Source organism: Lissotriton helveticus, chromosome 5_1 (genome assembly GCF_964261635.1).
Source record: "Lissotriton helveticus chromosome 5_1, aLisHel1.1, whole genome shotgun sequence".
Classification (NCBI taxonomy): domain Eukaryota; kingdom Metazoa; phylum Chordata; class Amphibia; order Caudata; family Salamandridae; genus Lissotriton; species Lissotriton helveticus.
Genome location: NC_136065.1, coordinates 360,501,803 through 360,515,583, shown reverse-complemented (window position 1 = coordinate 360,515,583; position 13,781 = coordinate 360,501,803). Strand labels below are relative to the sequence as shown.

At 40.5% G+C, this 13,781-nt stretch overlaps 1 protein-coding gene across 1 annotated transcript in view; it reads right to left on the bottom strand.

Annotated features, from left to right (window-relative positions):
- LOC144754552 (rho guanine nucleotide exchange factor 16-like) overlaps positions 1–13,781 on the bottom strand; it is a 306,705-nt gene that overhangs the window by 62,428 nt on the left and 230,496 nt on the right. Inside the window, exons 7-8 of the mRNA XM_078642485.1 lie at positions 11,987–12,145; positions 6,728–6,857 (exon numbers count right to left, since the gene is read on the bottom strand). Of these exons, the coding sequence (XP_078498611.1) occupies positions 6,728–6,857; positions 11,987–12,145 (289 nt within the window). The remainder of the gene's footprint in view (positions 1–6,727; positions 6,858–11,986; positions 12,146–13,781) is intronic.

Below are 13,781 nucleotides of genomic sequence, written 5' to 3'. Positions count from 1 at the left end.
TGTTTATTTACTAATGCCGTCTTCTCAGGCGTAGTATCTTAGATAATACAAGTACACATATTATCAGTAGCAAAATTACCAGCATAGTTACTAGTACATAAAAAGCGAATGGTGATAGTATGTTAACATGCTGTAAATGAATAAGAGTTAGCAACACTTATAAGCAGCCGCGGGCCGTGGAGGGAGTTACGGTGAGGCAGGGAGGCGGGGAGAGGGAGAAGCAGGGTGGAGAATACAAGTACACATATTATCAGTAGCAAAATTACCAGCATAGTTACTAGTACATAAAAAGCGAATGGTGATAGTATGTTAACATGCTGTAAATGAATAAGAGTTAGCAACACTTATAAGCAGCCGCGGGCCGTGGAGGGAGTTACGGTGGGGCAGGGAGGCGGGGAGGGGGAGGGGCAGGGTGGAGAGGGCTGCACCCTGCTTCTCCCCCTCCCCGCCTCCCTGCCTCACCGTAACTCCCTCCACGGCCCGCGGCTGCTTATATCTCACCCTCCCTAATACACATATTATATTATTTGCTAAGAAGGTCTGTTTGTGTTGGTTTAGGGCGTGCCCATACTTTAGTGTCTTAGATTTGAAGGAATCACATCAGCATACACCAGCTCTCTCTTCATCTGAACCGCATCAACTGTTGTGTATGTGTGTTCGGCAAAGCAATATAAAACCCGCCTCATGCCCAGAATTGGCAGAAGCTGCACTTATGTTATGAGTATGAAGTCGTGGAGATCAGACTTCATAACAATTCTGTATCGTGTTGTTCTTGAAACTTTAGCACTCGCTGTACAGATATAGTTTAACAAGCAAAGCAGATAGTAGAGCAATAACATATTATTCTCATGTAAACCACGATGAACTACTAGGTTGAAAGCTAAAGCAACAACTAAGTGTCGTGTGCAGAAGTTGCAAAAAAGGAAAAATGGCGTTTAAACCGGTAATGAGCCCATGCTAACTTAACACGGTGTAAAGATATGCAGGACCTAGATGACACCTCCCCATGATCCGGAAACGAACTGAATAAGATAATAGAACTGCCATCTCATGAGAGCAGATTGCAAGTTTATATGTGGACGGTCCGCAAGGTAAAGCATTAAAAACTAGGAAAATTTAATGCTAAAGAAAAATAAAACAGCCAAGTACTTTATCGAGTCTTAAGCCAATAGGCAAGGTAAATAATAAAAACTTGACAAATAAGTCAATGAATTGTCAATGAAATGCTAGTACTCAGCATATCAAACATGAAAAAGGTCTATGACATAACTGTGTATGCAAAATAAGCTGCAACAGCCTCCAATAGGAAGTCACCGTCTTCATCCGAAAACAGTTCAGCCATCCAATTTAAAAGCGGAAAAGAACATACGTGCTCTCCCAGCACCGGATCCTCTATCACCATCAGAGGACAGCTCGGTGGGTTTTCAAGAAAGCTCTGTTCCAAGAAAGACTGTGCTGCCGCCAGTAAATTCCAGGGACCAATTAGTCCATGCATCAATGCCACAGCCATAATCCTTTCGCCAGGACAAACCAACTCGTGAGTAATGATAGGAGTCATCAGCTGATTAAAGTCGACGTCAGGAGAAACCGGTCCGCAGAGACACAAATCAATGGCCCAATCGAAATCACAGGTCAGGCAGTGAAATACAGGCTGGACACAGGTGAAGTAGGAGAATCGAAAAGATAATCCATATGCCGTGCTTAATATCGCCAACGGCATTGTGCCATAATATTCTAGCATGCGATTGCGGAACAGTGTCAGCAGCTGCAGGGCGGGAGGTTGCATAGGAGGGACATCCATATTTAAAAATGTAAAAAAGCACAAGAGCGTCCGCTGGTAATGCAAGTAAAAATGGCAATCCACGAAGCAGAGTGGAGAAAATAGAATGAAAGAAAGCAGGGATGACTCCAAAGATTTTCTCAAATGAAGTCACGAGACCACTGGTAACAACTTTAAAAAAGTGCGCCAGGGCCTTTGTGGAGGATGCGTTAAAGATAGTCCGAACCATCTTGCTGAAATTGAAAGGCAAATCTGAATTGAAAAGGGTCTGCACCTCTGTACGGGTGTTCGCTATGTGAAGCACGAAAGTTTCACGGGCCGAACTCAAGGCCACCTCTCTCTGAGACAAAAGAGCTCTTATTCTTGCCATGCCGTTGAAATCTGCTCCCAAGGTTGGTATTTGTGGCGAGATTGAAAACTCCCTATGTTCATGTGTGGGAGGAAATAGAACATTTCTGCAGCAAATAACCCGTTCACTTACTGTTAAGATAAAAGGAATACTTTTAATTAACCCAGAACAATCTTCATTATTGAGCATCAAATAACTACCATTTTCCAACAACTTGAACGTGGGGATGATAGCAGGAACTGGCGTGCCTTGCAACACGCAAGCCATATTTGGTCGGTGTTTGTTGCATGAACCGTGTAACTGTATGTGCCTACACATTAGTGAATGGTCTGGCGTCTCAGTGCATTCCTCTCCATTCAGATAAACTTCTTGATCATCTTTGAAACATCTGTATGTGTATGGAAGCGACCAGACCTCATGAAGAAAAGCACTACCTAAAGGTTCATAACGACCTATTGGTATATATTTCATACAATTTGAAAACTTATATAAAGCAAAAGGCAGCGTTATTAAACCGTGGATAAGGCACGTTGCCAAAAAACCCGCAATCCTCTGCTGATGATGTCACTGAGCATGTCATGAATGATGTAATATGTGACATCATCAGCAGTGGATTACGGGTAATAGTATCTCTAGTTTACTCCCCTATAGCTGTCTTTCTTTTAACATAAGTGTCTGTTTCCTTCCCTTATACTTACTGTTTTTGGTTCGCTTCCGGTTCGCGTACCGGCGAGCGAACTGGGAAGCGAACTAAGAGAAATAGAGGTTGGCACAGTTCCAAATATTGTACCAATTTTTTAATAACGGGGAGGTAGTTCTGAAAAGAACTTTTTTTTTTATTGTTTTTGTTGTTTTACATTTTTTTTTATTATTTTTCGGAACATTTTTTTACTTTTTTTGAATTTTTCTGAACAGTTTTATATTTTTTTGGGTTTTTCTTGGAGGGGGCAATGAAAACGATTCATTGTAAAGGGCTCAACAGGAGCAACAAAACAAAAAAAAAGTATTTATTATTTTGGGCGTTTCGTACAAACTTGCATATGATAGTCAATAGCTCTGTTGATCAGAGTGATGCTTCTTTCTCCGTAGCAAATGAATCCATCGCAAAATACGCAGATGTGTTTTACTTCACCAAATCTCATTTGTATATTTGGCACCATCTCCCTGCCCTCTGGTCCCGTTACTTCCGGTACAACAGATCTTCTGGCCATAATAGGGAGATTATCTAGGTCGTTCCGAAACTGTGCAGCACTGTAGTTGTTAGGATGCCACCTAGTCATATGGCGATGCATTGTGTAGTTTCCGAAACTGTATTTTTTCTCGGTTCCTCTGGACAGTCTATCTTGACATATAAGGCAAGTTACGTATCTTGCATTTACTTTTTTCTGACCTTTGGGAATTTTAAAAAATTGCCAAATGAAGTTTTCTTTCCGGTGAGACGTCCTGGGCTCCTCAGGCAAAAACTGCCTCTCTTCCTGCTCTTCCTCGTCTTCTTCTTCTTCCTCTTCTTGCTGAATTATAACTTGAGCAGGTGGTCCACTCTTCCTTGGATGTGGTGGAGGTGGTGGGGAAGCACCAGCTGAAGCTACTAAAGAAGCCATTGCTCAGTGATCACAAAGGGTCTTTCTCTCACAATGATGAAAGTCAGAGTGAGGAAAGAAGGAGGGATTTTCATCATTTGGGAAAAACAAGAGTTCTCAACCAATGAAAAGTGTTCATTTTAGATTATATGACCTAGTCTTACATCATTAGGAAACCAAAAGTGAAATGAACCAATGAAAAGTGTTATTACCAAGTCACATGACCTGCTGTGTTTACGTTAAGCGCTTTGCAGGGCCTCCCGGTTTGCTTCCAGAAACCTGCGCTTTGCGACTCGCTTCGCGTACCAGTTCGCTAACGTAGCACGTCATATGACGTATCACGCGACAACGTGAAACGTCATGCGGACGGGAGGCGTCACGATGTTGTTTTCTAACGCGGCAGTTGCGGTAAAGAAACGTTTACCGGCTCGCGGTCTATTTCGCGGCATCAAGGTCAGCTAACGGGAAGCTTCCCGATTCGCGAAGCGGGAACGAAGAAAAAAAAATATTTTAAAAAAAAATTATTCATAAACATATAAAATATATTTTTGGATTTAAAGAAGAATACATTTTACAGCTATAGATATTAGCTGTTAAAAAACCAATGAAATTCACTGAAAAAACCATAGGTTATAGACCATATATAGTTAGGAATTAGCATTTACAAAACCTTGAAAATTCACTGAAAAAACCATAGGTTATAGACCATATATAGTTAGGAATTAGCATTTACAAAACCTTATTTTACTCACACAAAACCATTGAAATTCCATATATAGTTAGTTGCACTAACTATATATCGCGCACCCGCAATCCACTGCTGATGATGTCACATATTACATCATTCATGACATGGTCAGTGACATCACTGATGACATCACTGATGACATCTCAAATGACATCACTGATGACATCACTGATGACATCTCAAATGACATCACTGATGACATCATGACACACCAATACCAGTTACTACATACGCACTCACTGATTCCTACGTCTACACACACATTCACTCATTCACCCATACAATCACTCATACATACAGTCACTCATTATTACAACACTATCATATGCACTCATACACCTATGCAGACACTCACACACTGCCACTCATCCATGGAGTTACTCACACACCTAGTCAGTCCTGTAAAGAATCAATCACACTTCCATTTCCTCATCTATACAGTTAAACACAGAACACCATACTTCAGTGACATCACTGATGACATCACTGATGACACCTCAAATGACATCACTGATGACATCTCAAATGACATCACTGATGACATCATGACACACCAATACCAGTTACTACATACGCACTCACTGATTCCTACGTCTACACACACATTCACTCATTCACCCATACAATCACTCATACATACAGTCACTCATTATTACAACACTATCATATGCACTCATACACCTAGTCAGTCCTGTGAAGAATCAATCACACTTCGATTTCCTCATCTATACAGTTAAACACAGAACACCATACTTTTTCACACATATACTAACACATACTTACTCTCTTATACAATCACTGATACAAGTACACATTGATATGCACAGAGTCACACACCTCCCAGCCAGCCACACACACACTCAGTCTTCCATACATCCACTCATTCTTCAATATGTAAAACATATTTAAACTTTACAAAAACACACAGACACTAGATGATATCTTTTGAGATGTCATCAGTGATGTCATCAGTGATGTCATTTGAGATGTCATCAGTGATGTCATCAGTGATGTCACTGACCATGTCATGAATGATGTAATATGTGACATCATCAGCAGTGGATTGCGGGTGCGCGATATATAGTTAGTGCAACTAACTATATATGGAATTTCAATGGTTTTGTGTGAGTAAAATAAGGTTTTGTAAATGCTAATTCCTAACTATATATGGTCTATAACCTATGGTTTTTTCAGTGAATTTTCAAGGTTTTGTAAATGCTAATTCCTAACTATGTATGGTCTATAACCTATGGTTTTTTCAGTGAATATATATATATATATATATATATATATATATATATATATATATATATATATATATATATATATATATATATATATATATATGTGTGTGTGTGTGTGCTTTTTTAAGCAGATCAGATTGGAAATATTCAAATAAACAAGCAAAAAGAACAATACTACATCGTGGCCTTGCTGTAATTGAACAACGGGACATACACTCCATATCAACACATATTCCAAATATGAAGTATATATCTATCTCACAGGTGCACTTGGACCCAGATGGAGCTTTTAATGGCCAGATGTACATGCTTTTAGAATAGCAACTGCCAAATAGCGATGTATCTTTGAATGGCTATTTGGTAATTGCTATTCATGTATGAAAGCTTTGTTTTTTAATTAATGATTCATAGTGGGTCGCAAATCGGCCTACCTCATCAATATTGATAAGGTAGGTCACAATTTGCACTAGGAATAGTCACCATCACAGGGTTGGTGGCTTGCCTGAGTCAGCAGCGATTCACGTCTGTGATTGATTTTTTAATAAAGAAATCGCTATTTTTTGTATGCAGCCTGTTCCCCCCTAAAGGATACGGGACTGTGTTTATAAAGAAAAGTCTTTTTTTTGTCTACAAAGGCACAGTGGTCTTGTGGACCACTGCCTCCTCTTAAACTGTGTTTTTTACATTCAGAATGGGAAAGGGGTCCCAAAGGGACGTATTCCCATTTGCAAATGGGTTACCACCACATGCTTGTAGTCGGTAAAGTATTAACGTTTTGCAACTGGAATTCATTTGTAAAACTGGAAACCCCTTCTAAGTACTGAAACGGTATTTGGTCACAAACCCCAATTGAGAATCGGTAACGAGCGATTCAGACCACTTGTGAACACAAAAACGCTGCCCCCAGTTTCCTTCAGTACTCAATGACTGCTCCATTAAAACCAAATACTGATCAATTGACCTGCACTTTCATTTAGGAATTATGCCACATGCCCAGCCAGCCTCCAAAGCCCCTTTACCACATACATCCATTAGCAGTGGCATCCGAGTAACTCGCTGCATGGGAAGAATAAGGAAGGAGATCATGGGTAATCCGCCACATTCTGGTTTCATTTCAATTTGTTTCAGTGTCTCCTTAAACTTCTGGTTGGTATTTCTGAAATGACAAAAGTAATTTTCTTACAAATTAGAAACATATATTCAATCACATTATGAGCACCTTAGCTGGGACTCACCAATGATGGTGCTAGCTGCTCAACGGTGTGTCCCTTTCTGCTACAGTGGAGATTAGCTGAAAAGACACACGAGGCAGCACAGAGCACAACTGGGAAACTCATGCACAGATGAATGGGTAAGTGGCAGGCTGATGACTAATTTGTTCTATTAATCTCAAAAGATTTAGAATACTTGGGGCTACTTTCATATACTTTGAGAGTGGGTTGAACCATTCCAAGTCATAGGTCAAAACCCCTCCAAAAATGGTGCCATGCATAACGGTCACATTCCACTCAAAAGAACTTTACTCAAAGCAAGAACACTCCGTAAGAAAGCAGTTGCTGCTGATATACATGCAGATTGCGGAATTCACTCAAGGCCTACCAGGTTGTTTAGCGGCTAGAAAGGTTGGACAAAGAGGACATGGAGTGACTAAATCAGAGGAGAATTGTCAGAGAAATGGCTAAAAGTAGGAAAAGGGTGCTGACTTAGAAAGAATGGTGATGGAGTGCAGAATTACGGTCGGGCGCAGAAAATGTCTTGGATTACTGCACAAAGTTAAACATTCATCAAAACAAGTTGCAGTATACGGAGGATTGCTCAAGACCCAACAACATTTGTCTACATAGTTTTGCACAAAAGTCTACCGGAAACTGTTCATTGAAGGGGCAATGAAAAACTTGTTCGGTTACAGTCATGCACTTAACCGGTTGTATCGTCCGGCTAAACAGCTACCGTCATTATATTCTGGCTTATTCGCGCTAGTCCAGGCTTATGTGGAATGGTTTTTAGACAAAGAGGATATCTTAACTGTGAATAAAAAAAGGCTCTGGTGAGCCTAGTAAACCAATTGGGGATTCCAGAAGGAACAGGAAACACGAGAGCCTCACTGAGAGCAGGGCTATTCAACAGACAATCTTTAAAACAAATGAAGACATCGAGAACACGGACTGCTATCCCTCTTTCTTCAAAATAATTTATTAAAGCACGGGTTATTAACAAAAGTATTTGCATCACAATGATGGATGTAGCAGGATAGTGCTATTTTTTTTCTTAATTTTGCCATGTATTTCATTACTATTCGTGCATTACAAAAGTTTATTACAAAATAAGTAGAGCGCTTTAGAGAGAAATATACTACAGAGAATAAATAAAATGCATTAATTAAATAAACGAACTCTTTTTGTACCACTATTTTCGCCTGAAATGTAATCACGCAGCTAGCCACAAGGTGGCACAATTGACGAAACAGTGGAACATCCATTACTTCATGAAGGCAACAGACGTAACGGCACATGGAAAGATGGGTAAATAATCCCTTTTAAAGACTGATCAGTTAGACCTAATAATATGCATCTATGCACTCACACACACGTATATAAACGTCTATACAGATATATATGTCTATTTCTACAATTTCAACCAGAATACCGTTTGCAAATGTGTACGAGACAAAGAGTGTATGTATGCGTGTGTGTACACACACACACTCTCTCTCTCTCGCCCTCTCTCTCTCTGTCTCATATAAAAACACACACACACACACACTTAAAAACTGGGGTATGGGTCTAGCTCACTTCCCAGTGCACTTTACAATGGGTGTTTTCGCTTTCAATTTTAATGTGCTTTTATTGATACTTTCTTGCCACCTGCCGCAGCGCCCATGAACTAGGGACGAGGGCTTTGTGAATCTGCACCACCATACAGACAAGCATTTGCAATGGAATAGGTCTCGCATTTTAGGAACTTTGACCTATTGGTATTGTAAATGACAAAGCCTTTTATTATTGCAGATTTTTTAAACAAATAAATAAAATGCATTGTCATTTACAATGCCAGTTGCTCAAAGTCTCGCAATTGCGAAACCTATTCCATTGCAAATGCATTAGTAAAAATGTAAATAAAAGCGGGCGGCGTGCTGCGAGGTAGTGGGTGGAATAGGGGAAGAGTATTAACCCCTTTGCCGCGGCCGCGATTTCGCTGCAGTGCGGCACTTCCGCAAAATGGGCGGGCCGCGTCGGCCATTGGCCATCGGCAGCACCAGCGAGGTAGTGCTCCTGTCGGCCAACGGCAGCATGCAAGGAGTTAAACAAAATAGTGCTCACCGATTTATAAAGCAGGCTATGTAACAACACCAGTAAAAGGTCTAGTCGTTTTGGGAGGTAACAAATACAGACAAGGCTGGACCAAGGAGGGACTAACAAGCCTAGCAACGACTCGGAAGCCAGCATTTACCAAGGACAGTGGCACAAACCAGTTAAAAATAAGGGCTGACAGTGGGAGGGGCTTCAAAGCCGTACTCCACTACTGCCCAGGCTCGACATAAAAAACTAGCTCAAATCCTAGCTGTCACTACAGTTTCTGAAAGCAACAGAGCTCTAAATGATCACTTACAAGAAACAGCGGGTCCGAACCACAGAGCTATTTGCATCTCTACATCTTACTTCCATGTGACTTTTACCCCCCAAAAACTTACAGCTCAGTGGGTATTCTAACGTTTACCTACTTTGGAAGTGAAGAGAGCCTTCCCCATGTGCTTCCAGAAAGGTCTGTGAATGCTTAAAAGTAAATTTGCAACCACAAGACTCAGAAACCTGTAGGTGAAGATTTATAACTTATTTTAACTCTCGGACTGAAAGAGCCTTTACCCATTGAAACGTGTCAACAAATTTCTGACTACTACCCCAAGTCATCATTATGCAGACTGTGCCTGTAAAGTCAAGCCTTGGTTTATATTATGCGACCAATCAAAAGGACCCCACAACCTTCATTTTAGATATCCACTCAAAAGGGTAACACTTACGTACCATTTAAAGTACATGTAAAACATTGTTATAAAAAAGTCAGCTGAATAGGTTTAATTTCAATTAACAAAAACTATTTATGTTTTGTTTAGACATAGGGTTGCAGCTACCCTCATTCTAATACACTGACAAACACAGAATTTTAGGAAATTCCACTTTCTTAAATCTCTTTACAAAACACTAAAACCCAAAAGAGGCTAAACAAATACTGAACAATCACGAAATAATGATCTATTTATAGGGTAAGTTAGGATACCCATCAAAATATAATGTAACAACATAACAACGAGGAACCACAGATATAGGTTTTATCTGCAAATGTTTTGGATGCTGCAGTTTAGACCTTAGAACAAAGGTACAATTGAGGCTTAAGAAAGAAAGAGCGATTAAGTCACCGGGAGTTATATTTATTTTACTATGATTATGTCTATGTTATTGGAATCTGGATGCATACTGCTTCAGCTACTCTGTACTCCAGTTTAAAGGGATTGATTATGGAATTTGCATTCTCTTTTCTTTGTTTTTTCTTAATCCAATTATGAATCTTTACATTGAAATTGTTTAAATATTCGTATCACAACCACCTTACACTGCAAAGCTCTATGTACATATCTTTTTTAAAATGTTTTATTAATTTCACTATTTTAAAAGCCAACTGTAATAGAACAAATAATTAAAAACCAAGTCAGGGCCCATGGGCTATCAGCAGGAGTCCAGGACACATAGTTATGGATTACATATTAACAGACATTCACTCCCCTCTTTCCTCCTCTGGGCTCCAATACACCAAAAATTCTAAATACACTGAATGGCATTCTCCTGTGTCATTACCAGGTTTGCCAGATCTCCCCCCACTTCCTAGGACAACCTCTTCAGTCATATGCGTGTTTCTCTGGCAATATGCACCAGTGCATGTCTTCTTTTTATGTATTTATATCCAGGGTATCAACCACTCCTCACCTCTTTCTAATATTTATTTTTTGTTACCATCAGCCCCAACACTGCAAACAGCTTAATGTACTAGGGTGGCCAGCCTCCCTCCCCAGACATTAAGCACCACTGTTTTAACTAAGTCTTACATTTGTTGTACGGTTACCACCTACAGGCATTCCTGTACCTCATCCCAACACCGTTTCACTTCTGTACAGGCCCATATTAGATGTGGAAATTTCCCGGTCAGCCTGCATCTGCTGCAACATGTGTCTGTCACAATTTTCCCCATTTCATGGAGTGACGTTTTGGTATAATATGACCTATTAAGGATATGTATTTGAATCCACTAAAACAAGAACTTATTGCTCCCTCATCCTTAGCTCTCAACATTTCCTCCCAATCCTACTATTTATCCAATATCATTTCCTGCGTCAGTCTTCAATTTGAACGATGCATCCAGAAAATAACACACTATTTTCCTATATATCAATGAGATGTCTTTCTTTAGCAGGGGCTCTTCCAGGACGGTGGAACGTCTCTGTACAAGTCAACTGGTATTCCTGCCTGAGTGTTTCCATCGAAACCCACCTGCTCTCTTCTTACGCATCCCCCATTTTTAGGTCGAACCTGGGCATCGCATGCGCTGCTCTGCGAGGGATACTGTATTAGAATATGGACTTGCAGCCCTGCCCACTCTCTGCCCATATTTTTATTGGCTTGTGTCACTGTCCTTTTGAAATGCTGGCTGCTGATTCGCTAATAGGCTTGTTAGTCCCTCCTTAGTACCACCTTGTCTTCATTAGTAGCTTCTCATGAGGACTATTCTTTTTACTTCTGTTGTTACACTGTATGTCTTCTTTAGTCTGTAAGAACTATTTTCTTTAATGAGTTTCTCCTACTGCTGACACACCATGCTATTCTGAAACATTCAGCCCGCCATGCGTGCTTTCACTGTCGAAGGACACTGGCGGCCGAGGTTTCGCATTTACAAGAGTTTGAGCTAATGGCATTGCAAATGACAATGCCTATTATTTATGTGTTGATTATCAAAACAGATAAATACCAGGCATTGTCATTTACAATGCCAATAGCTTAAACTCTCGCAAATGTGAGACCTATTGCATTGTAAATGCTTGTTGTTATTACGATTACAACCCACTTTAGAAACGCTTTAGGCTTCCCTACCTCAGCTAGGACACCACTATCCCACAGCAGTGTTTCAGCCTAGAAATTGAGAGGCCTCTCTCCAAACCCTTATGACAGACTGAGTTATGCAGCATATCTTGACAAATATGGTTTCAGTTGACTTCTAAGGGCACTTTATTGCACTCACAGTAGCCTTTGGAGTGTCCTCTGTTGGTAGACTTCGTTGGAGCAATAGATCACGTAAGGCTTGAAGTGGTTCACAGCATGATCCTCCATTATGTCACTGATATCATTAATCAAAGCATTCTCACTGTCTTTGTGCCTCTGCTCCAAGTCATCAAAAAACCTGAAAAGAAGAGAATGAAAAAATATCAATTAATTGCTTTCCCAATATGTCATCATATAAACAATTAAACCGACTTCAGAAGGGAACAAAAATACTTTCATTCATCCTTGATACAGGACAAAAAGAATGGAAACAAAGATGTATTGAGAATTATTCTCTGGTCATTTAACCAGAATGCATAGGAAGTTTAGCTACCTTCTGTATATTTCCTGGCACACAGATTAAGCAAGAAAATATATATTTATGCACACACATATATTTATATATATATATATATACACACACACACACACACATCTGCTGTTCAGCATGCCTGAAAGTCCAGGATCACATGAGGTTGAGCCGACGCAGAGTCTCTTTGCTCCCATGTTGAGTTTATTGTCCTGTACCTCCTAACCCAAAAAAGCGATATAATGTGGGGTGCGCTAGCTGCATCATGGGACTTTTTCAGTGACTTTCAGCCTCGCTGAACAGCGGATGAGCTGCTAGACAACATGGCTAAAAGATGCGCACATTGACAAGGCCAATAGCTTGGGCATTGCCGAGATCTAATGGCTTCGCCAATGCTTGTTTAGTGCAGCCGGGGCCTTGCTGAACATAAGTGGAAGTGATACTGAGAAACAGCTGAGCCTTAAAGTGAAGCGAGGGTGTGCCATAATGGCCAGAGTGGCAGACAGGGGAACTGGGGAGCAAGGTTTGAATCACTGGGTCGGCTGAATAAATTGCGATTCTGGGCAAATCACTTATGCTTACCCCTGCCTATGACAATAAATGGGTAACTGTGTAATGTAACTGGTGAGCACTTACAGCACTCTAATAGCATCAGCTGGTGTTAGCACTATGGCAAGGTGGAGGGCGGAATAAGCACTCCAATACCATTGGATCAGGGGTCGAAGGTGCTGTTTGTGTTTTAACAACTTTTTAAGAAATACATTAGTTTATGTACAAACCCAGGCTTTGTAGTGGTATGTGTGCATGTGTACAAGGGAGACGGCCTGAAAACACAAGTACTCCTATGGAGTGCTTGAAAACAGAGAAAAAAATAGCTCCACGAAAGGGAGCAGTGTAAGAAGCATTGTACTTTGCCCATGCTCTATGGGAGGACCAAATACAAGAATAGGGCATGACGCCCGCAAGCCATGACGATGGCATCAAAGAAAATGAGAAGGATGCTGAAGTTTACCAATGGTAAAAGATGGGCGGCATATAAGCCTCATCATTGGGGCCCTCCCAGTTCTCTACGAAAAGGGGCGTGCTGCGACTCACGGACTACGTAGGAGCACTTTAGTGTGAAATGACTATGTGTGGTGCAAAAAAGAATAAGTGGAGTGGGTGTGTGTGAGTATTAAAAATACCATACTTAGTGGGCCTAACTGTTTTATTGAGCTCCTATGTAGGTATATTAAAAGTGGGGTTAATGTCACTGTAGGGCAACCTATAATGTGGTTGACTCAGTGATCAATATGGTCGACATGTTTCATGCTACCCCCTAGCATTTCTTCAGGACCATGCAGGGACCAGCCCTGCATATGCCACTCCTAAATCCCAATAGTGGGGACAGTGAATAAATCAAAAAGATAAAGCAATATTATTTGCATGCATTTCTAGTAAAATACATACTTTTGTTCCTCTCAAT